Source organism: Nerophis lumbriciformis, linkage group LG02, assembly GCF_033978685.3.
Source record: "Nerophis lumbriciformis linkage group LG02, RoL_Nlum_v2.1, whole genome shotgun sequence".
Lineage (NCBI taxonomy): Eukaryota > Metazoa > Chordata > Actinopteri > Syngnathiformes > Syngnathidae > Nerophis > Nerophis lumbriciformis.
In genome coordinates, this window is record NC_084549.2 from 33,238,902 (window position 1) to 33,263,677 (window position 24,776).

The 24,776-nt window shown below is 42.3% G+C and overlaps 2 protein-coding genes across 4 annotated transcripts in view; one reads left to right on the plus strand and one right to left on the minus strand.

The window, feature by feature from the left end:
* Positions 1 to 1,101: 1,101 nt before the first annotated feature.
* On the minus strand, positions 1,102 to 24,498 carry fhip2a (FHF complex subunit HOOK interacting protein 2). Of its 2 annotated transcripts, XM_061961214.1 has the most exons (18): positions 24,379 to 24,498; positions 22,923 to 23,077; positions 20,303 to 20,381; positions 17,334 to 17,503; positions 17,074 to 17,178; positions 16,247 to 16,369; positions 15,940 to 16,143; positions 15,663 to 15,859; positions 15,471 to 15,585; positions 15,306 to 15,382; positions 15,051 to 15,243; positions 14,181 to 14,344; positions 13,610 to 13,756; positions 13,439 to 13,529; positions 13,224 to 13,367; positions 6,793 to 6,933; positions 2,685 to 2,788; positions 1,102 to 2,622 (listed from the first exon to the last, which is right to left on the minus strand). In XM_061961214.1, exons 1-18 carry the CDS (start codon positions 24,434 to 24,436, stop codon positions 2,511 to 2,513), a joined length of 2,379 nt encoding a protein of 792 aa, XP_061817198.1. In that variant the 5' UTR covers positions 24,437 to 24,498; the 3' UTR covers positions 1,102 to 2,510. The 2 variants fall into 2 exon arrangements, with proteins under 2 accessions (XP_061817198.1, XP_061817207.1); XM_061961223.1 differs by lacking the exons at positions 20,303 to 20,381; positions 22,923 to 23,077; positions 24,379 to 24,498 and having other exon boundaries at positions 17,074 to 17,222; positions 17,334 to 17,476.
* Positions 24,249 to 24,776, plus strand: part of ablim1a (actin binding LIM protein 1a) — a 120,802-nt gene continuing 120,274 nt past the window's right edge. Inside the window, exon 1 of one of the 2 annotated variants that reach the window (XR_009815316.2) lies at positions 24,249 to 24,396. The gene's annotated coding sequence lies outside the window, so the exon portion shown is untranslated. The remainder of the gene's footprint in view (positions 24,397 to 24,776) is intronic. The other variant, XR_012051162.1, reaches the window with a different exon arrangement.

Here is a 24,776-nt window from a genome sequence, read left to right on the forward strand (position 1 = left end):
AAGTTGGACTAGTGCTTGATGATGCATTAAGCAGATGTAGTATTGTGGGGGCGCTTCCTGTTGATGTCATAAACACACATCATTGTGATGTGGCGTGCAGACTGTTATTGGACTTTGATAGGACCTCTAATGCACAATGTTCAACGATTATGTTCTTATTGATCATTCTACGCGTGGTCCTCGGATTACAAAATTTAGCTCTATTGCAAGTGGACATTTATACCTAAATTATAGCCAAATTAGCAGCTAAGTGTCTTACACTGTACATGTACATGTGAACACCATAAAAAGTCAAGTAAAATTAAACAAAAACATTAATAGAGAATGATTTGAATATATGTATAGTATACAGTAGTTTATAATGCAGCCTGTCTTTATAAAAGCACTGTTGGTAAAAAGCTGCCACCTGTAGCAAAATAGCGCCCCCATTTGGCTGTAAAGAAACAATGCACAATATCAGAGACAGTGCAGAATGCATATCTTTTCGTTTGCTAATATTAAGGGCTCAAAATATCCTATATTATGGGATTTTGTGTGATATTGTACGTCTGGCAATGCTATATTGCGCCAACGTATAGATTTTTTTTGTAACAGGGAACGCTTTGAAACGAGGACCACCTGTATTTGATGAATGATGTCGTAATGGTTGTGACGTCACACCACAAATGTGCTGCTGCAAAGTGTTGCCTCATTTGCTGGGTTAATTGCCCGCAAGCCAGCTTCATTCTTGCCATTCAATCGTTTGCTGACAGGGAAACATTGATCTCTGCTTACAATTGAGTTGTAAATATTAAATACTTCTCTATCAGCATCACCTAGAATGAACAAGTTTTTTTGTTTTTTTTTAGCACCACAGTGCCTCTTCCTGGGCTGAACATTGTACCATAAAGTGTAAAAAAAATGTTTTGCAGAGTTTGGGATGTATCACATTGAAGGTTGAGTTTACTACCAAAACCAAAACCACTCCGTCCCTGTGCACTGACACGCCAGGTCAAGAAGTCAGATTCCAGTACTTATCAAAATAAATAGGACTCTTCATTGCCCTTAAAGTGTATTTTTGTTTTATTGTACAGACATTTTGTAATAAAGCATACCAACAGCAAGATGATACATATTTTATTGCAATGGGGGGGGGGGGAAAAAACGCAAATTGCCCTGAATGGAAGTAAACATGATTGTACTAAAGTAGAGACAGCTGAGTAATAAATAGAGCCCATGAGAGCCAAAAACCCCCGGCAAAAGTGCCTTTATTTCCCCGTCTGCACTGCACAAATCAAAAGTCTTGTTTTACGTCAGAGGAAAGGAAAGCAGCGATGAGATTAAAAGCAATAACTGCTTGCAGTCCAGACAAAACCGAGTTAGGACTCACAAACAAAAAGAGAAAAGAGAAGTCACCTTCCGCTCTCTTCCAACACAGCATGCAATGACCCAGCTAGTACTTCAACACTTCTATTATTGTACACCTACAATACATGTTGGAGATTACTAAAATGTGCATGATCCAACATTTCATCAAGAAGTCGCATTAATAAGTAGGTGATTTTTCTACATTTTGGTTTATGGAAGAAAAAAAAAAAAAATAAAAAAATATTTTGTGGTTTTAAACTTCCAAAACAAGCAAGGTTGAAAAAGGACGTGTGTAAGCAATACACACACACACACACACACACACACACACACACACACACAGTTGAGGGCGAGAAGGAGGAAGAGGACACAGAAACATGAAGGAGCATCTTAAATAAGACTTGTTCAAATCACCATGGCGCAAAAGATACAAAGTAAAGGTGTGGGTCAACAACAACACTGCTTTTCAAAATAAAATTGGTATAAGAAGGCATGAAAAGCAAGAGCGTAAGCCCAGTGAGGAGACACTGGATGAGAACATTTAGCGATACAAAAAGGCGTAGTTGTGAAAAGGTGCATGTGCAATATGACACAACCCTGCACAAGTCGCTTGCTCCTAAACACAACATGTTGGATGCTGACATGTTTGGGTGACACCAGTGGTGAAATTTAGTTTTGGATCTTCAAGCAGAGCAGAAAGCGCAGTCAAAGCGCTCCATCCGAATACGTGCTGGTTAAAAAAAGGCGAGGTGAACACAATAAATAAGAGGAGTTGGCATTTAAAAGGTGCAGTAAGTAAATACACACATGATGTAACTGCAGGTGTGAGTCATGTCAAAGGTGCTTGCACACGCAGGCGACGACGTCCATGCCTGCAAGCAAATGTGACATCTTGCCTGCTGCACACAATACTTAAATGATGATGATGATGGTGAGGAAGATGTGTGTGTAGGCAGTGAAAGAACATGCAGAGTCGATGGCGTCTTCAGTCTGCATCTTGTTCCTCTGCTGATGGGCAGTAAGTGAGCTCGGAGCTGCACCATAACCACAAACCGGGAGCGATGGACGTGGTCTGTGTGGCCGCCAACAGTCCGGCACAGTCGACCACGTGGCCAAAGGTGGCGCTGAAAGGCCATTTTTTACATTCCCAGAGAGCAGCCAAACTAGGGCGAGGACGCGGCGGTGGCGTGGTATTTGACGAAGGCGATGGCCGCCAACTCTTTGCAGAACTCCTCCAGCACGATCACGCCCTCCAGCAGAGTCATGTGATCCAGGCTGCAAGGACACATGGTCAGGGACGGGAACATAGGAGGGAGCCATGGTGTTGATGTACGTACTTGATGCCTTCTGGCTCCAGACCCAACAACCTCTTCCTCACCAGCAGGAGTTTAGGCGTGAAGTCTGGGATGCGCTGAATCCTCAACATGAGGTCACCAACAACCTGACACACACCAGGAACACGTCAACTACTTCCTTCCTCAGCATGAGAAGCAAGACTGGGAACTAGGCCTGGGCGGTATGGCCTACAGCAGCCCTGTTCAACTACATAATAAAGAGGGCCGCAGTTCCAAGAGCCCAAAGGCTCAGGGGCCCGACATGGAAATGTGAATGTTTTGTCAGAAAGTGCCTCCACGGGTTAGATTTCTTTGAGACTGTTTACTTAAGGTGGTTCGGGCATCTGGTCAGGATGCCACCCGAACGCCTCCCTAGGGACGTGTTTCGGGCACGTCCGACCGGTAGGAGGCCACAGTGAAGACCCAGGACACGTTGGGAAGACTATGTCTCCCGGCTGGCCTGGGAACACCTCGTGATCCCCCGGGAGGAGCTGGACGAAGTGGCTGGGGAGAGGGAAGTCTGGGCTTCCCTGCTTAGGCTGCTGCCCCCGCGACCCGACCTCGGATAAGGAGAAGAAGATGGATGGATGTTTACTTAATTGCAAAGTAAACAGATGGGCTTTCACACTGCACTGTCAATTAATTCACTATTCTGCTCTCGCTACTGGTTTACAGCATGTGCAGCTAGTTAACAGTATGAAGAAAAAAAGCTCCAGTTTTTGTTGAGGATTGATGTTCCTTCTTTAGAATTATTTTCCTTATTTAGTTTTATTTCTTTACACTTCTTCCTAAATCAAGGTTTGTAAGAGTGAACATATTAAAGTATAATATCCATTGTGTATTATACAAAAATCAAATAGGAGGTTTAGTGTTAATATATTCAGACAACAACAAATGTTTATACATACAGAAATTACACAACATTCAGCCACCAATGTATGTGACTTATCACTATTAGTGTTGTCGTCCTCTACTGGTCAAATTTAGCACTACATGTGTAAAACGAGCTTTGATCTGATTGATTTTTGTTACTCTCAGACATAACACAACATGACCACGAATATAAAAGACATCACAAAGTCAGCAATTTCAACAAACTAAATATCTTTATAAACATTATCTACTTACAAATGTTTTGTGATGAAGTTACACGCCAGGATTTCTACCATTGCTGCTGCTCAATGACTCCAGCACTTGCTTGGGGCAGAACATTCATACTTTATTGTCCAGTCGTTGTTAAAAGTCAGATTTTTGCAGTTTATTTAAATTTTTTTTCCCAGGGTTGAATGAGTAGTCTTCCACTCACACCATTGCTGCTTCATTGTGACACATATGCCTCGCTAATGCCCCCAGCCGGGTGGCGGGAGTACTGCATACATGATCCACCCTAGTTTTAATGGTTTCATCAAGCCTATTTGGGTGATGTTCGGCGGGCCAAATGGAAAGCTTTGGCGGGCCGGATGTGGCCCACGAGCCGCCAGTTCTAACCTCTCCTAGAATCTCCATCCATCCATTTTCTACCGCTTGTCCCTCTCGGGGTGATCTAAATAACGTTACAATTTACAGCCTCTTCGGATGACCATATATATATCACAATATATTATTTGTCCCATATAAGATAATAGAACCATTTAAAAACAGGTTACAAGGCTCCTAATTTAGCTCCTGATACTTATAATTTTTTATTTCATTTAAATTATGTAATCTGACAAATACGCAGAATGAAGGTGTAACAATATCAATTAATATTTAGATGTCCTTATTCCTTTTTATTGCATACAATAATTGACATTGTACACAAGCATTCTAATGTCTAACACCTGTCATCATCACAAAATTCACCAACAAAAAAGCAAGATGGTCTTGCTGAAGCAGTTAGTCAAGCTGAAAGGAATTCCTTTTTCTTGCATTTCTAATTAATACAATGTGCAAAATAATTAAACAAAAGCAGAAATTATTATTGGCTCTCATTTCCTGAGTTTGTAAATTAAACAAAAATGACAAAAAACCTAATTTGTGATGACAAAATATTGACCTAATCCGTTATTTACTATATATTAAACTTGGTATCGTTACTTCAATATTTGCATCGATCTGTTACATTCCAAAGGTCTAGCTTAGCGGTTAGCTATGCTTTTTTTGTATGCTTCTATGGTGTGGACTGGAGTCTATCATGTTTAGCTAGTCCTTGTCCCCTAGTCCTCCCAGTTATAATACTACTTGTGAGAAACTCTTGTTTTATTCTGTCATGGAGAAAAGGATTATTTATTTAGAAGCTGCACTGTGGAGCGACACTAGTTGGTACTTTGCTCGCGAGGACAATACATATACAAACCCCGTTTCCATATGAGTTGGGAAATTGTGTTAGATGTAAATATAGACGGAATACAATGATTTGCAAATCCTTTTCAACCCATATTCAATTGAATGCAATACAAAGACAAGATATTTGATGTTCAAACTCAGAAACTTTAATAAAATAATAATTAACTTAGAATTTCATGGCTGCAACACGTGCCAAAGTCGTTGGGAAAGGGCATGTTCACCACTGTGTTACATGGCCTTTCCTTTTAACAACACTCAATAAACGATTGGGAACTGAGGAAACTAATTGTTGAAGCTTTGGAAGTGGAATTCTTTCCCATTCTTGTTTTATGTAGAGCTTTAGTCGTTCAACAGTCCGGGGTCTCCGCTGTTGTATTTTACACTTCATAATGCGCCACACATTTTCGATGGGAGACAGGTCTGGACTGCAGGCAGGCCAGGAAATTACCTGCACTCTTTTTCGCTGTTGTAACACGTGATGAATGTGGCTTGGCATCGTCTTGCTGAAATAAGCAGGGGCGTCCATGAAAAAGACGGCGCTTAGATGGCAACATATGTTGTTCCAAAACTTGTATGTACCTTTCAGCATTAATGGTGCCTTCACAGATGTGTAAGTTACCCATGCCTTGGGCACTAATGCACCCCCATACCATCACAGATGCTGGCTTTTGAACTTTGCGTCGATAACAGGTTCGCTTCCCCTTTGGTCCGGATGACACGATGTCGAATATTTCTAAAAACAATTTGTAATGTGGACTCGTCAGACCACAGAACACTTTTCCACTTTGCATCAGTCCATCTTAGATGATCTCGGGCCCAGAGAATCCGGCGGCGTTTCTGGATGTTGTTGATAAATGGCTTTCGCTTTGCATGTTAGAGCTTTAACTTGCACTTACAGATGTAGCGACAAACTGTATGTAGTGACAGTGGTTTTCTGAAGTGTTCCTGAGCTCATGTGGTGATATCCTTTAGAGATTGATGTCAGTTTTTGATACAGTGCCGTCTGAGGGATCCAAAGTCACGGTCATTCAATGTTGGTTTCCGGCCATGCCGCTTACGTGGAGTGATTTCTCCAGATTCTCTGAACCTTTTGATGATATGATGGACCGTAGATGTTGAAATCCCTAAATTTCTTGCAATTGCACTTTGAGAAACGTTGTTCTTAAACTGTTTGACTATTTGCTCACGCAGTTGTGGACAAAGGGGTGTAGCTCGCCCCATCCTTTCTTGTGAAAGACTGAGCATTTTTTGGGAAGCTGTTTTTATACCCAATCATGGCAGCCACCTGTTCCCAATTAGCCTGCACACCTGTGGGATGTTCCAAATAAGTGTTTGATGAGCATTCCTCAACTTTATCAGTATTTATTGCCACCTTTCCCAACTTCTTTGTCACATGTTGCTGGCATCAAATTCTAAAGTTAATGATTATTTGTAACAAAAAAAAAAGTTTATCAGTTTGATCATCAAATATGTTGTCTTTGTAGCATATTCAACTGAATATGGGTTGAAAATGATTTGCAAATCATTGTATTCCGTTTATATTTACATCTAACACAATTTCCCAACTCATATGGAAACGGGGTTTGTAGAATGTCATCAACCTGCATTATCACGATAGTATTGCAAGCTCTATCATCAGCCAGATTTATTTCCAATATTTGGTATCGCACAACCCGACTAGAAAGTAACATTCTTGTGTGTGTAAGATGAGAGGGAGCATGAAACAAGACACCATCACTGCAGAAACACAAGCACTAAAAACAACAACAACATAACGGAAACTGACCCTGACGATGACGGAGAACAAAGACCTGCATCCAGGAGCCAGGTTGATGTAAGGGTCCAGCAGGTACTCGTGCAGGTGAGGGTGTGGTAACAGAGACAGTTTGGACAGAACTGCAGTCACCTGCAGGTTGACGTCATATGGCTGGAAGACAAAAACAACAACATATGAGAGCTGAGTCTGAATATTTCTAACACTTGACATTATGTGCACAGTGAAAGTGCTTTTATGGTTATTATTATTTTTACGACTATTTTCATATTTCCACTCTGGGACTCCAGTCGAGCAGATTGTAATCAGTCTCAGATCATTAAAATTCCAATGTATATTTTAAAGCGGTAATGAGTCGAAAGGTTGTTAGAGGAAGAAAAGAAACACAACCTAAAGATCTTACACAGAAAAAATGCTTACTTTTGATGGAACACTTTATTGCTGGGGTCAACGGCGTTTCTGATCATTTCTCTTAGAAATTATTTGCATAAAAAGCTTACAGGTAATATTTGAGTAGCATTTCAACATTCCGGTTAGCCGTAAGCTTCACAACAAAAAGGTTATGGTTTAAAATCTCAGCTAAGAGTTGCATGGCATGGCTCGGTTGGTAAAGGGGCTGTGCCAGCAACTTCAGGGTTCCTGGTTCGATCCCCTGCTTCCGCCATCCTAGCCACGTGCGTTGTGTCCTTGAGCAAGACACTTCACCCTTGCTCCTGATGGGTCGTGGTTAGGGCCTTGCATGGCAGCTCCCGCCATCAGTGTGTGTGTGTGTGTGTGTGTGTGTGTGTGTGTGTGTGTGTGTGTGTGTGTGAGAATGAGTGAATGTGGAAATAGTGTCAAAGCGCTTTGAGTACCTTGAAGGTAGAAAAGCACTATACAAGTATAACCCTTTTACCATTTACCATACTGCTTGCATAGCTTCACATGCGCACAGGGTAAACACAAGCATGTTGTGTTAAGTGGAGATGCTTAATTGTTCCTACACGTGAGTGGGAATGCTTCTTGGTCTAAAAGTGCTCTGGGATTTTTTTTGGGCTATCATAAAAGTGTAAAAATAAGCCAACCAGTGTTCATATTAGGATAATAAAGACATTGCAGATTGAAGTCATGACTCATTTTCACATTCAAGTTTCGCATTAGAGTTGTGCAATACATACCATATAAATTTGGCTGACAACAGAGCTTGTAATACTATTACCATGTCAGGATAATGCATGTTGATGTCACATTCTATCTGTGTACGCAAATTTGACAGCGACTAGCGAACGGCCGCGTCTTCAATGCAATGAAGTGTCTTCGCCAGCGAGGTGGCGGCGAACTAATCCTTGCCTATATGGTGGCAAATAAAGAATGTTTCTTGCAAGTACTGGAGGACGAGGAATATCGGTTCTTGTTCAGAACTGGTTCTCAGTGTATCAATTCCTTTGAATGGCTTGCCATTTATCAAGCAATTTTCTAATCAATTCTTCCAGACGGGGATGACGTCATTACGCAACGTGCATACTGCGTAGTGACATCAGAACTCAAAGTGGCAATGCCCGGTCGACACAAACACTAACAATTTACAAGAGAAGATTGCAATGGCGCTACCTGTATAAATTATAAGGCTGCTAATTCATCAAGAGGACATGTGAGCAATATGCTGAAACATTTGAACATACAGCATGCAATAATTATAAACGAAAGTCATGTTTTTGAACCGCTCCGATCTCATCCCAGGCAACAGTAATGCTAGCACGTCATCTGAATAGAACAGGTAGTAACTCACCACCTATCATGTTAGCGCTATTATTTGTAAAATTGGAATGAATGCCTTCTCATTTAGTTGAGCATGACAAGAAACAGATTCTGACTGGATCTGAGGCGGGCAGTTCCCACTCTAGTTCACGTCTACCGCTAGACGAATGTCACCAAGCAGCGACTAAGTTTGCGATCAAAAGCTTGCATCTATTTGCTACAGTAGACACTCCTAATTTTCAGTAGGTGAATGAAAAGTTGCATTTTTCCCCCCACCAGATTTTCTCTCAGTCATTATATTCCATCCATCCATCCATCCATTTTCTTCCGCTTATCCGAGGTCGGGTCGCGGGGGCAGCAACCTAAGCAGAGAAGTCCAGACTTCCCTCTCCCCAGCCACTTCGTCCAGCTCCTCCCAGGGGATCCCGAGGCGTTCCCAGGCCAGCCGGGAGACATAGTCTTCCTAACGTGTCCTGGGTCTTCCCAGTGGGCTCCTGCCAGTCGGATGTGCCCGGGTGGCATCCTGAGCAGATGCCCGAACCACCTCATCTGGCTCCTCTCAATGTGGAGGAGCAGCGGCTTTACTCGGAGTTCCTCCCGGATGACAGAGCTCCTCACACTAATTTCGGCCGCTTGTACCCGTGATCTTGTCTTTTCGGTCATAACAAAGCTCATGACCATAGGTGAGGATGGGAACGTAGATCGACCGGTAAATTGAGAGCTTTGCCTTCCAGCTCAGCTACTTCTTCACCACAACGGATCGATACAGCGTCCGCATTACTGAAGACGCCTGTCGATCTCACGATCCACTCTTCCCTCACTCGTGAACAAGACTCCTAAGTACTTGAACTCCTCCACTTGGGGCAAGATCTCCTCCCCAACTTGGAGATGGCACTCCACCCTTTCCCGGGCGGGAACCATGGACTCGGACTTAGAGGTGCTGATTCTCATCCCAGTCGCTTCACACTCGGCTGCGAACCGATCCAGTGAGAACTGAAGATCCTGGCCAGTTGAAGCCATCAGGACCACATCATCTGCAAAAAGCAGAGACCTAATCCTGCAGCCATCAAACCGGATTGCCTCAACGCCCTAACTGCGCCTAGAAACAGAATCGGTGACAAAGGGCAGCTTTGGCGGAGTCCAACCCTCACTGAAAACGGGTCCGACTTACTGCCGGCAATGCGGACCAAGCTCTGACACTGATCATTCAGGGAGCGGACCGCCACAATCAGACAGTCCGATACCCCATACTCTCTGAGCACTCCCCACAGGACTTCCCGGGGGACACGGTCGAATGCCTTCTCCAAGTCCACAAAGCACATGTAGACTGGTTGGGCAAACTCCCATGCACCCTCAAGGACCCTGCCGAGAGCATAGAGCTGGTCCACAATTCCACGACCAGGACGAAAACCACACTGTTCCTCCTGGATCCGAGGTTCGACTATCCGGCGTAGCCTCCTCTCCAGTACACCTGAATAGACCTTACCGGGAAGGCTGAGGATTGTGATCCCACGACAGTTGGAACACACCCTCTGGTTCCCCTTCTTAAAGAGAGGAACCACCACCCCGGTCTGCCAATCCAGAGGTACCGCCCCCGATGTCCATGCGATGTTGCAGAGTCTTGTCAACCAAGACAGCCCCACAGCATCCAGAGCCTTAAGGAAACCCGGGCGGATCTCATCCACCCCCGGGCCCTTGCCACCGAGGAGCTTTTTAATTACCTTGGCAACCTCAGCCCCAGAAATAGGAGAGCCCACCACAGAATCCCCAGGCACTGCTTTCTCATAGGAAGACGTGTTGGTGGGATTAAGGAGGTCTTCAAAGTATTCCCTCCACCGATCCACAACAGCCGCAGTAGAGGTCAACAGCACACCATCCTCACCATACACAGTGTTGACAGTGCACTGCTTCCCCCCATGAGGCGGCGGATGGTGGTCCAGAATCTCTTCGAAGCCGGACGTCGTTTTCCTGGCTTCCCTAAACTCCTCCCATGTCAGAGTTTTTGCCTCCGCGACCGCTGACGCCGCACTTCGCTTGGCCTGTCGGTACCTGCCCGCTGCCTCTGGAGTCCCATGAGCCAAAAGGACCCGATAGGACTCTTTCTTCAGCTTGACGGCATCCCTCACTGCTGGTGTCCACCAGCGGGTTCTAGGATTATCGCCACGACAGGCACCAACCACCTTGCGGCCACAGCTCCAATCAGCCGCCTCGACAATAGAGGCACATAACACAGTCCACTCGGACTCAATATCCTGTGCCTCCCTCGTGACATGTTTCAAGTTCTTCCGGAGGTGGGAATTGAAACTCTCTGACAGGAGACTCTGCTAGACGTTCCCAGCAGACCCTCACAAGCGTTTGGGCCTGCTAGGTCTGTCCGGCATCCTCCCCCACCATCGGAGCCAGCTCACCACCAGGTGGTGATCGGTAGAAAGCTCTGCCCCACCCGAGTGTCCAAAACATGAGGCCGCAAATCCGATGACACAACTTCAAAGTCAATCATGGAACTGCGACCGAGGGTGTCCTGGTGCCAAGTGCACATATGGACACCCTTATGTTTGAACATTGTGTTTGTTATGGACATTCCATGACGAACACAAAAGTCCAATAACAAAGCACCACTTGGGTTCAGATCCGGGCGGCCATTCTTCCCAATCACGCCTCATTGTTATTGTTATTATATATTACGCCGCAGTCATTATATTATACAGGTGAAACTCGAAAAATTTGAAAATGGTGTACAAGTCCATTCATGTCAGCAATTAACTTCAAACGTGAAACTAATATGACTCATTACACTTTGTGAAACACCACATTTTCTGAGATTTTCAATTCAAGGTTTTCATATAGTATTCATCACAATTACAACCAATAAATGTTTGACATATCTCACTTTGCATGTAAAAAGTTATTATCACGTTACTAAATGTTACATTGTTGTTTAATTTCCACATGATTTATTTTGTTAAATTCTACAGAAGAATATTTTTTTATAAAAAAAATTTTTTAAGTACCTTTTTTTCTTCTATGCTATGTACGTGACTTCACTGTAGGCTTTCTAAGGTCATGTTACCTCTAAACTAAACAAAATTGAGGCTAATCCACCTTTCCCCCCCCCAAAAAGGAATCTATTAGAGAAACGCTAAGAAACCAAATCGTGAAGCTGAATCGAAATTGGAATTGGAACTGGAAAAACCTTATCAATTCCCATCCCTACTAACCGCTAAACTAGAACTCTTTTACGTAAACAGATGGGCGGATTGATATGAATATTGACAGTAACGATAGCAAGTACTGTATAATACAAGTATACGGTCGATATTATAGTGGTTAGATCGATATTTGTACTATCACAAATGTGTTTTTTTGTTTACAATCTGAGGAAATAAGTCCCTGGACACAGGACGGCTTTAGGGGCAAAAGGCAAAGGATTTAAATCAGAGCAAATAGTAGTTTTTGCTAATATTTATTTATTTTGCACTATTTAACTTATTTTGCTCAAAATATTGAATGTAATACAAGGGAATAAAATGGATGGGTGGAAGGAAATAATTGAAATATTGAATTAACATTGTTACACAGTTTTTGTCGGATAGTAATTGTGATAAAAATGTATTAATTCTATGACCAGCTAGTCCGACCAAATTCTGCTCCCTGTAACTACTCGATATTTATCTATTTCCAACTTTGTAGTATCACCCAACACTAATATAAAGTATCCAAACAACAGAAGAGTAAGTGTTTATTACATTTGAAGTGTAGATAGAACATGTTATGACAGAAAGTAATCACTTATTGCTAGTAAATCAGCTAGTAGATTAATAATGGTTTTGAGAAAATAATTTAACCAGAAATGACACAATATGTTACTGCATATGTGTTCGGGGATCAGCCAGAGTGGCTGCACCAGATGTACATTGGTAAACCTCACTCCTTAAATGCTTGAAATAGGGTTAGCAGCTCTGGTTGTTAACCTAGTGTTTAGCCCGTTTCCTCTCAATGAATGAATGGGTTATACTTGTATAGCGCTTTTCTACCTTTAAGGTACTCAAAGCGCTTTGACACTATTTCCACATTCACCCATTCACACACACACATTCACACACTGACGGCGGGAGCTGCCATGCAAGGCGCTAACCAGGACCCATCAGGAGCAAGGGTGAAGTGTCTTGCTCAAGGACAAAACGGACGTGACTAGGATGGTAGAAGGTGGGGATTGAACCAGGAACCCTCAGGTTGCTAGCACGGCCACTCTCCCAACTGGACGGTCTTGTATGGGTAAGATCAATATGCAACGCATAGGCCGTTACACATACCTCAGCAGCTAAATTTCACATACATCAGCAGCTAAATTTGGAGCCTTTCTAACTCAATTTGAAATGGTCCTACTATCATTTATGTGACTAATAAAACATTGTGATATATATCGTTATTGCAGAAGACTGCAATATATAACGCAATATAGATTTTAGGCCATATCGCCCATTGCTAATTTGCATGTGACCTTTGATCCATACTTTATTAAAAAAATATGAGTTCCAAATTTTGCCATCTTAGATAATTTGGAGTTTAGAGTTTCCACTTGAGTTTGACGTTATTACATCGCAAAATGTTCTCCAGTTCTTGTACTGGTTATTATTGTATTGTGCAAGTGTACCTATCAATATGGACATAATAATAGAAAATGTGAAAGATATTTCCAAACTGACCTGATCTAAAATGCGACCCATCCTATCAAAGAGGACCTTCAGGAAGTGACCCTCAAAGAATGGCAGTTCTAAGTCGCATTTTTCAAAAGGTTTTGGAGTTCCTCTCCAGTCCCAGCGGTGACACACGCCACAATAATCTCGGAACTAAGGAGATAATTCACATTAGAAGATTCTGTGTTGGACATGTCCATGAGATGAGAGCCTTGAGAGTTCACCTGTCTGTGAGCGTCTCTGAGGTAGGTGTCATAACCACTGCCTTCCACTTGGTACGACGACTTGGCCTCGTCAGGCACCAAACACAGGAAACTACAAGTCGTGTCAGTCAACACATTAAAACACTAAAATAATCCACATTTAGTATTTATGATTGTGAGCAGCCTACAAACCTGTTGACAATCTTGTGGACTTCGGTTTTGCCTTCAGACTTGCAGTGGTCCGGGCTTTGGGACGGTGAGGGGCTGAGCCAATCGGAACCAGAGAGTCTGCTATCTGGAGAGAGGTCATCACCAAACAGTGGATCTTCTTCCAGGTCTCTGAAGAGCAAACAGACGTATGGAACAAAAAGGGATAATGTAACTGTGTGTGGTTCGATGGCATCATTGCAATTGCATGACAATCAAATCCTGTCATCGCACGATCAACTTTCACTCTACAGAGCACCCATGGGCAGGTACCATGACAGTTTTATTTTTAAAGAGGGAAAGCTAGCATGATCTTTTGTGATATTAGTTTTACTACATGTAGGATTACTGTACTGTACAAGTCCTAAGTTTTGCACTACTGCTTTACAGACTTAATTTAAATGCCATCCCACTTCATTATCATGATTCCACCTCATCATAAATAAATCATTTCACAACATCTGTAAACATTTCCTAAGTTTGAAACAGCATGCTGGTGCATTCATTTTATTCACTGTTGAATGTGTGTAGAAAGTTCTCCTAGGGCCGTGCTTACACAGCATCATGAGGTTGGCCGTTTTCAATGGGTTCTCGCTCCTCTGGAGGTTTGTTCTCCAGGTAGTTTCTCTCCTCCAGGTTGCGCAGCACTAAATTGTGTAGGATGTGCTGGTCGGGCTTCTGGATGAGCTGCTCAAAGAGCCGTAGCGTCATGATGCTGATCTGCAGAAGAGGACGTAAAAGGAAGAGGATCAGCTGTCAGTGGAACACGGCAGTAACAAGCCAAGTAGGCGAAAGCTGTCGCTAATGTCTCAGATATGATTAATCTTCCATTTGTGCAAAGACAATGTGCACAATGTCTCTCTGTCAGATATTTGTGTGCTTTTGGTTGATAAAATTAGTCACTGGAACTCTTTGTTTTTGGACAAGACAGGTGGCAATTGAAGAACAAAAATAAAAACAGTGGTCCCTCAGTTTTTACAATTCTTGGTTTAAGGTCAACATTTCCACCAAAAATCTAATTTTAGTACTATTTACCATATGTTGTAACTCACTGTTTACATCTTTAAAGAGTACGGCTGCAAAAAAGCCACCATACAGTCAAATAGTTGTATCAAACAGTATTAGTTCAATCAAAGTTAGCAAGTCTCTCTCCTGTCCTCCCTCAAAAAAGTCTTCAAAAAAAGGTCAAAGCTTTGTTTTGGGTTACTAATTTGTTGTTTTTCCTTATGTTTTACTTCTGTATGTATAAATCTGCACTGCAACCACACCATTTCCCCATTGTGGATAAATAAAGTACCAGTATATGCTATCCTAAGATACATTGTAATCAAGCAAAACAGCAAGAGGTCTTGATAAGCCCATTTCCTGACACAATAATGGAAGCTGCACAAATGAGAACACGCTGGATGATAAATGTGATGAGGACCTCGTCTGACAAGTGATCACAGTGTTCGATGAGTCTGTGTCTGAGAGGATTCTGAGCAAGAGCAGCTGGAGTCTCCGCCTCTGCGTCCTCGCCCAACAGGAAGTACACCATCTCCTGCAGCAGCGCCTCTGACGTCACCTGCTTGATGATCCTATTCAGCATGGCTGTCGAGGTGAGGATGCCCACTTCAGACCTACAGTGCGTCCAAGCACATTAGGAAGCGTGTTTTAAACACAGGACGTTTGATGGACATACGTTTGCATAAGCTGCGGCTCCATCACGGACACAAGGAATCTTTCGCGCACTGCCTTGGCCATCACAGAGGCCGCTGACTGCAAAGACAAAACAATACTTGTTTTAACAGAGTCCATAAAGTGACATATCCACACCCACACATCAAGCATTCACTGTAAATAAAACCTTCTGAGCTTCTTTAATAAGCTGGTCGCAGTAATCCAGCCAAGAGAGGAAGGAGATGAGAGGCCTCTTCCCTGCAAACACTGCAGCATCCTCCTTCACGCTATATACATCCAGACTGCAAATAAAACAAAAACAGGATCAGAACATTTACTGTGTGATTACAAGTGTAGTAAAAAAAGAAAAGACGTTTACCCCCAGTTAATAGACTCCACTGTCTCAATGTCCAAAGGGTCGATAGATGGTGGAAGGGCTTTGTAGAGAGTGACCAGCCTGTCGGTTAGAAGCTTACAGAGCTCCGTGTTCTCAGTTAAACACCTGGCAGCGGCAAGTTCTGGCAAACTGACCAGCAGCATGAGGCCTTCACAAGCCTTCACCACAATCCTGCCATCCTGAACAGTGGACGCATATCATGAATTAATGTAAATAAAATAAAAAAGAAAGTAAAATGCTACAAATGTGGCTTACTCACAGGGCTCTTTGTGAGGTTGAGCAGGGAGGAGACCAGATTATAATTGTTGTTGTTGTTGTTATTTGTTGGACTAGAGCTGGAGGAAGCAGCTCGCGTGCCCTCACTGCACGCAGCATTCGCTTGACCCGTGTCTGGAGCCAACGCATTCTCCTTCACCTCGTCCGCACTGCCAGGATTCTTGGTCTCATTTCTCCTTGAGTTGTTCTACAAATAAAATAATAATTGTTCCAAAATGTCCTGACTATTAGTGTTAAGCTTTTATATACAATCAAACAGAATACTAATACTATTTCTAAAGGCAACCTACCTCAAGGAAGAAGTTGACAAGATACGGATACTGCTTCAGTTTAGCACAAACTATACAGAGAAACTGAATCTCTTCATTTTCTGTAGGAGCAGCAAGCACGTCCCCACACAGACAGATCAGTTTCTAGCAGAAACATGTTAAAAATGTGTTACACAACCTGTCCCGTGGGAAATTTCTTTCAGGAAAGCACTATTAAAAAGAGTGTAAATGCTGATTCCAGAATTGACAAACTTAAAAAATGTTATGAGTACGCCTCCACCCCCTTCTTATTTTTTCTACATCTATTTGTAAAAAGTCTAAAACAAGAATCTAGTCTAAATCATTTTTCTCATTACATTATACTTTTTGCCTATCTTTACTGCTTTTTAGTTTAATGTATTCCTACAATGTACCGTGGACCAATAAAAAAATAACACACGGGCCACAAATGGTCCCTGGTTGGCACTTGGGACACCTCTGCTTTTACAGCTCTTAGTCAGGGTCGTGACTTGACCTCAACTCTGAAAGCAACCACAAGTCTTGTCGACTATTTAACTAGTTAGCTTCCTTCGTCAAGCGCGAACAATGGCAGTCAAGGAGCTAAGCAATGCCTCACAACAGTCATTAGTATTGCACATTTTGAGTAGAAGGCTTTCAAAAGAGTAGGCTGTGCAACCTTTAAACGAGTTGTATAACACTGGAAATTATGTGGGGAGGAGAGCGCTAATGTGGCGTTCGACACAGGATCATAATCCTAGTTTGAAACAATGAAACTGGTGAAAACTATTTAGTAACAAATGTATTTAAGGGTCAAAATGCATGCGTGTTAGCAGGTCTGTGATTCACACCTGAACTGGCCTGTGAACATTGATATGTGGCAGGAGAGGCTGGCGGATGTGTGCAAGCAGCTTTGTGTAGTATGTCAGGACTTGCTGCTTCATTCCTGGAGGGCACTGATGAAAAGCCAGCAATCAAACATCTGTTGTACTGAAAACATCTTCCCACACAAACAAATCACACTCATTGTTTTACAGAATGTTCTTTTACATGTAAGTTAATTGAAATGCGGTCAATCTTTTGTAAAATAAATGAAGCATGACTGTCTTACATCTGCCTTGCCCAAAGTGAAAAGAGTCTCCAGGATCTTATGATGTAGTAGATACTCCATGCAGGGTCCAGTCTCTCCAGACTCCCGCTCCTCTTCCTCCTGACTCAGAATGTCCAGCATCTGTTCCAGGTGGGATGGAATGTTGGTGTCTGTAACTGGGGCTTTGTCATCTTAGAGTGGGGAAAAATATATGTTAATGGGCCACAATAGAATTATTTCCAAAAGCCTAATTCAAATCTTCTTCATAATTGGACGTTTTAGTATGTGGTGTACTTTGTCTTTTATCTAACTTGCGCCTAAAGTAATACAAAGTACAAATGATGTGACGACCGGGTCGCATGATGATGCGGAGTTCGTTCTCCCAGGATGCAAACGGACTTCGGACACAGCGTGCAGGTAGGAAATTATTTATTTTAGAAATAAATCAGACGGGAACAAAGAAAAACGTGCTCATAGCACGGAAAGCAAAACAAAAGAGGCTAGCGTGGGAGCTAGCAAGAAAAAGAGCCTAGCGTGGAAGCCAGCAGGAATCAAGACCGAGTGAGGCCAGGGCCTAGACTAAATAGCTCTCTGATTAGTGCCCGGGCAACAGGTGAGCGTCCCGAACACTAACCAGAGGTTAGTCTAACTGCCGTCATGGCAACTGAAAACACAGGTGACTCGAAAAACGTAAACAGACTATGATCCGGGCAGCGGATCATAACAAATGAACCACAGCTTGCACCAAGTGAAAGACAAAAGTAGCGTGGTGTCAGACTAACAAATGGCACATTGTATAATCCAAAAAACATGATAATGTTGCACAGATCAGATGAGGTAAACATTGCTTTACATTTTTTTAAAGTAAGAGGTTCTGATATTGAAATTTGCCGAAGTGTGATGCAACTTGCAAGCGTTACATTTTTCTACACAACAAGGGATTTTTTTTTCACAGCTATTCCTTCTTTATGTGAATATTTTAATGAACTGCGGAAAGCTTTGTGACCAACCGATTAGGGCAAAAACCCTAATCACGATTATTTTGATTGATATTGTAATGATGATTGCTTACATTTGAAAACATGCATATTTAATGTACCACCAAAACAATATAGTTAAAAAAAATTAATGTAAATTAGTAACGAATAAACTACAATGAGCAAAATAATAATCATAGCGATAACAGTATATTTAACTAACAATAGCAATATAAAAAAACAATAAAATTATTTTTTTTGTTTCTTTTTTTTTTTTTACCTTTTAAACTTATTTTACCACCATAGAGTGTGTGCATTTTGTGTAAAATAAAATGTGTGTTAATTAAATCCAAAAATCCTTACATTTATTGGTGCACTACATCTTTGGACAATTTGACCTACCTGTACTTTAGGTCACAACATAATCATTTGGTAAATGTATCAATAAGTGATACTTTTTTAACCTTTATTTTGTTAGCAAAGTCAGACTGGATGTGGCACACTGCACTATTATTGTAAAGAGGGGAAGTGTGCTGTGCTGTTGTTCTCAACTTGACGACAAAAGAAGCGACTCACTTAAAGCTGTTAAATGTTTTTTTTGTTTGTTTTTTTTAAAAGGAGCGCCTCTCAAGTTGCGACCACTGTTTGATCATTGTTGTTACGGTACATGGATTATGTTGTTACAAAAACACAAGCAGATGAGATGTGTTGTGTGTGTATGGATTGTTCTTGCATGAAATTTGTAGTTTAATCGTTGTTTCAAATGACCGTCTCAACATTTGCATGTTCTCCCCGTGACTGCGTGGGTTCCCCCTGTACACGCCGGTTTTCTCACACCTCCAAAGACGTGTTTGATTGGAAACACGAAATTGGCCCTATTGTGTGAATGTGAATGTTGTCTGTCTATCTGAGTTGGCCCTGTGATGAGGTGGCGAATTGTCCAGGGTGTACCCCGCCTTCCGCCCGAATGCAGCTGGGATAGGATCCAGCCACCCCCCGCGACCCCAAGAGGGACAAGTGGTAGAAAATGGATGAATGGACATTTACGTTGTTTATCAGAATGGGTTGGTTCAGTGTGTCAGGGATAAATGAGTGCTATCGGACACATTATTTTCCTAAACAAATATTTCTTCTCCTCACAATGACAACATTTCATTCATGTCGATTTCTGTTAAAACTTAAAGTACCAATGATTGTCTCACACACACTAGGTGTGGTGAAATTTGTCCTCTGCATTAGACCCATCCCCTTGTTCACCCCCTGGGAGGTGAGGGGAGCAGTGGGCAGCAGCGGTGGGCAGCAGTGGTGGCCACGCCCGGGAATCATGTTTGGTGATTTAACCCCCAATTCCAACCTTTGATGATGAGTGCCTAGCAGAGAGTAAATGGGTCGTATTTTTATTGTCTTTGGTATGACTCGGACGGGGTTTGAACTCACAACCTACCGATCTCAGGGCGGACACTCTAACCACTAGGCCACTGAGTAGGTTTCCCTGATATTATTAAGCGTTTATCAGCGGACTCCGTTTTATTGGCCAATTATATGACTCCATCAGCGGTTACGTGAATGCGGAAATGATGCCTACTTTTTTGTAGAGTTTAGTGATTATTGATTATGTATACCAGTGCTGTATCCAAAAGTAGCAACCATGGTGACATCCCAAACTTCTCGTGGACAAGCTCTTTTTTTCATTCGTTTTTTCACCATCGCAAGCTCCGGAATTTGTATGCACATTTCTCATCTATATATCCATTTTGTAGACGTCAGGTTGACTACTGCTTGCTCTAACAAGCAATAACATAGTGTGCGAGACCTGTTTTGATTTGACAGTTAATTTGAACATTTAAAAAAGGGTGCAAACACCATGCCATCAGGCTAAAGCCTGAAACAACATGGCTTTTATTCTCTAAGAATGTCAACTATTTGACATGCTGGCTATGCATGGCTCATACAAAAAAAATGGCGCAGAAGTTTTTGCATTAGTTGCTACTATTTTATATAGACTGATCTTACCTGAAGTCTCAATGTAATAATGTGTAATGGCCTTCCAGTGATAGACAAAGTCTTCCTGCAGCGGCAGCGACGGAGCAAGCTGAAAATGTAGAAAATGTAAAGAGTAAATTCTACATGCAGACATTTCAAGTCACAAGAGCAAACAGGCAGGGTACAACATGTAAAGTGGAATTTAAAGTACTAGGGGTGTAACGATTGATCGATACATTGATAGATCGCATTATATTCTTAAATTTCAAGTATATCAATCTGTGCTCGGCAAGTTTACCTTCCAGAAGGTAGGTATCCAATTAAGATTGTTTCAAAAGGAAATCTAACGATTTTATCGATACTAGAAAAGGGAAAACATTGGATTTAAGAAAGGCAAACCGGCAAACAGAACTCAATAGACTTGAGGTCTATTTGCCCAACTGTGAAGCCATCAAAACAAAAACGGCGGATAGCTACAGTGGTAGAGAAAGCTCATGACAAACGCAAACGCCACAAGACAATATCATTAATTACAGCACAAAAACGTTTAGCTACAGCATGATTGCAACAGCCACAGCAGAGACAAATTACACAACACCATTATATAGAGCAACAACACAACATTAAGCCAAAAGACGCGACCGACACATCGGAAGTGAGAGCGGAGCAAGTTACGGCGACACACCAACTTCTAGAGCACAACAACTGGCAGCCAAGGAGAGGTCATCTCATCAGAAACAAATAAATACAAGAGATGAATCAAGGAGGGTATGGAAATTAGAAATCGAGGGGCCAAAACCATCAACAGGGATGAGGGGCATACATTCTTCTGCACACCTGGGACGCTGTCTATCATCTGCAATGCCAGGGCACAGAACTGATATCTGGCCGGGTTAGGGAACTTTATTTAGAAGGTAAATCTACTCTTGAAATGGTGGTTACTATACTTTTATTTAAAATGTGGGGAGAAAAGGTTTCCTCTTATTAATTGAACCTAAAGTGTTGGTTGTTCTTTATTCAAATAAGATGTGAATGCATTGGCCATTAAATGTTTTTTACTTGATTGTTTGTATCCATAATTTATTTATACATAATTTCCTTACAAGAAATAACAGGAATTTAGGAAACTTTCATTGTCCGGTATCCAGTATTTGTTCCAGTCACACTGGTCAATTTTTTTTAGCAAAAAAGTTACTAAACCGATTTCAACTCACTGAATCATTCCCATAACCGAAAGAATAAGATCGCGGATACAAGCAGCCGAAATGAGTTTCCTCAGAAGGGTGGCTGACATCTCCCTTAGAGATAGGGTGAGAAGTTCAGTCACCCAAGAGAGACTCGAAGTAAAGCCGCTGCTCCTTCGCTAGGGAAGGAGCCAGCTTAGGTGGTTCGGGCATCTCGTGCGAATGCCTCACAAGCGTCTCCATAGGGAGTTCCTCGTTGCACGTCCCACGAGGAGGAGACCCCGGGGCAGGCCAAGGACCAGATGGGGGATTTACAGCTCCTCTCTGGCCTGGGAACGCTTTGGGATCCCCCAGGAGAAGGTTGCTAATGCTGCTCTGGAGAGGAAAGTTTGGGGGTCTCTGCTGGAGCTGTTGTCCCCGCAACCCGATTCTGGATAAGCGGTTGAAGATGGATGGATGGATGAATGAATCATTCCCGATTGTTAAAAAATAATGAGATCTTCCCTGAATCGTATCTGTAACCACAAATACCAAATTGAATCGTTGTTAAAACGAATCGTTACACCTCTATAAAGTACTCCATTAACCCAACAAGGTGGGTGAGGAAATCGGAGCACCCAAGGTAAGCCTCAACATCCACACACACATTTGCCAGTGGAGATTCGAACCCTAACCTCGTCAATAATTGAGCCCCAGAGTCTTGGTCACAGTGATATTCTCAGAGTTTGACTTCTTTTTGGCTTTAAAAAATAATTTAAAATGACATTGTAGCATATTCTTTAACGCTAAATGTGTTTGTGTCACCAACAACACTTATCTTGTCAATTAAGGGTGTAGATAAATATTGATCCATCATTAACATTTGTCAAATTCTAGCCTTATCAGATCACCTTGCTCACTGCTACATTAAAAACAGGTTTCTGGAAAGCTACATACTATGTAGTCTAACCTGTCGGCAGCCAAAAAACACGTAGCACAAACCAGAAGGTTGTGAACGTTCCCGCAGATGTCAGTATGTAGCGACGTAAGAAGATTTGCACAATGACGAACTAGAGTTTCTCTATTGCAACAGCACTGGCAAATTCCAACACAGATGTGCTAGCTAACATAAATGTTAGCTTAGCTTCAGGAGGCTAATAGCAACTGACATTAGCAGCTAACTAGCCCTGTTTGTGAACTTATATTAACTATTACTGACAGGCTACAATGAATAATGTAATACGGGTGAGGTACTGCAAGACTGTATGAGTAGAAAAACACACGACAGGATGTATTTGGTTCGAAAATGTAGGTAAAATAAACACGTCAGTAAACGTGTAGCGAGGCTGCTCGTTAGCTTGCTAGTTAGCATCGCTTTCGTGCTGCCGACGTAAAGATACAAGCTGCCCGGAGTCAATTCCAATTGAACAGATTAAATGAAAACAGAAAGGCAAGTTTATATATGTCTGCTTTTGCTCGACACTCACCGCTTCCACGGCGTGCTGGAGAATGGACGTGAATTTGGAGAACATTTTGTTCTTCGACTGGACTAATTTCTCCCGAGAAGACCTAGAGAATTCCTCTATCTTCTTCTTCCTGTTGTTGCCGCCTTGATCCAGATTGGAGCTTTCATACAATGACCCTTTTAAGGAGAGAATCGGTGTAAGTCATAAAACAGTAAAATGTTGTGCGGGCCATAAGCGCAGCCAGTGTAAACAAGACGTCTGCAAGTATCAGCTCTCTGAGGCCACCGTGGCACTTCCTAAACACACAGTACTGTTTCTAACCGGCAGGAGGCGCCACAGTACAAGACACGTACAGGCGACATGCATACCAATAGCACAGGCAAGTAGGGGTGGGTGATACTGACAATTCTGGTATCGACTCGATACTAAATAAAGGGACCAGTATTCGTCATACTTGCCAACCTTGATACCTCCGATTTCGGGAGGGGGGGGGCATGGTTGGGGGCGTGGTTAAGAGGGGAGGAGTATATTTGCAGCTAGAATTCACCAAGTCAAGTATATATATATCTAAGGTTAAATGGTCACTGATAGGAGTACCTGTTGCTGTTTGTTTACACTGAACTGACACAACGATAACTTACTGATTGTTTCTATTTGACTAAATTCTTCATAAAATAATTTTGATCAGTGTTTATTTCATTGCAGCATTTTCCAGTGGCTGCACTTGTGCCCCATCGTTGACAATAATAATCATAATACATATTGAACACTGCGATAAGGTGGCGACTTGTCCAGGGTGTACCCAGCCTTCCGGCCGAATGCAGCTGGGGTAGGCTCCAGCTACCCCCGCGACCGTGACAGGGACAAGCGGTAGAAAATGGATGGATGAATATTGAACAACGATTTTAGGCAAACAAAATTATTGTTAACAATTTAATATGAAAATATAGCAAAATAAGAAAATATGTGTTATAACAATATAAACAAGACCATAATCATACTCTTATAGGTCCTTGGTATCAATATTACCGATATTCTCGCTCACCACTACAGGAAAACTATAAATCAATATTTTGGAAACATTAATTATATTCGACTTGTTTTTTTTAGAATGAAAAGGGAGACTCATAGAAGTGATGTAACAATGCAACAACTACCTTAAAACTCTTATTATTATGTATAGTGTGCACAGTCATGCTCCAAATATTGAGGCAGAATGGAACAACAGAGACCCCTCGACAAAATCAGGCACAGATTTAGCATTTTTAACACATGCATTACATCTTGTTTGTTTAAATATGGAGGAAAACTTAGCAAAGAAGAAGGATGATGACTATTTCAGGACACGCCCTGCTGCCACAAAGTGATCTCTCCATCTCACAGGCTAGTCCACCAAATAGCAGCTTTCTCTTTCCTCCTTAAAAAAAAAGCCTGTGCATCATCTCATCTCGACAAAGAAAGACAAGAGGATACATACCCGGCATGTCTGCTAAAGGTGAGTGTCTTTTGCCGCAGAAGCCTTCATGTCTATTCATGTGGTGGGAGAAGTCTTCATCTTCGGGTACAGGAGGAGCGGGAGGAGGGTGGGTGGGTTCAAGGACAGGTCTATTTGGTAAGAAAGCTGTGAGACAATGTGTGACAATGACACCGCCTGCAAGTAGGTTACACCGGTGCAGCTACACTACTGCTGCTGCTGCTGCTGCTGCCTACAACTTATTCAATGATGTGCACACTTTGTGCTCGGCTGTCTAAAAATAGACCAGACATTTGCTAAAATCCACCTCATTTGCTTCCTGCAGTCCAATTTTACAAGTATCTGTGTCCATCCCTGCTAAACATATGCATAAACTCCTTTGGATTTTAACACACACACAC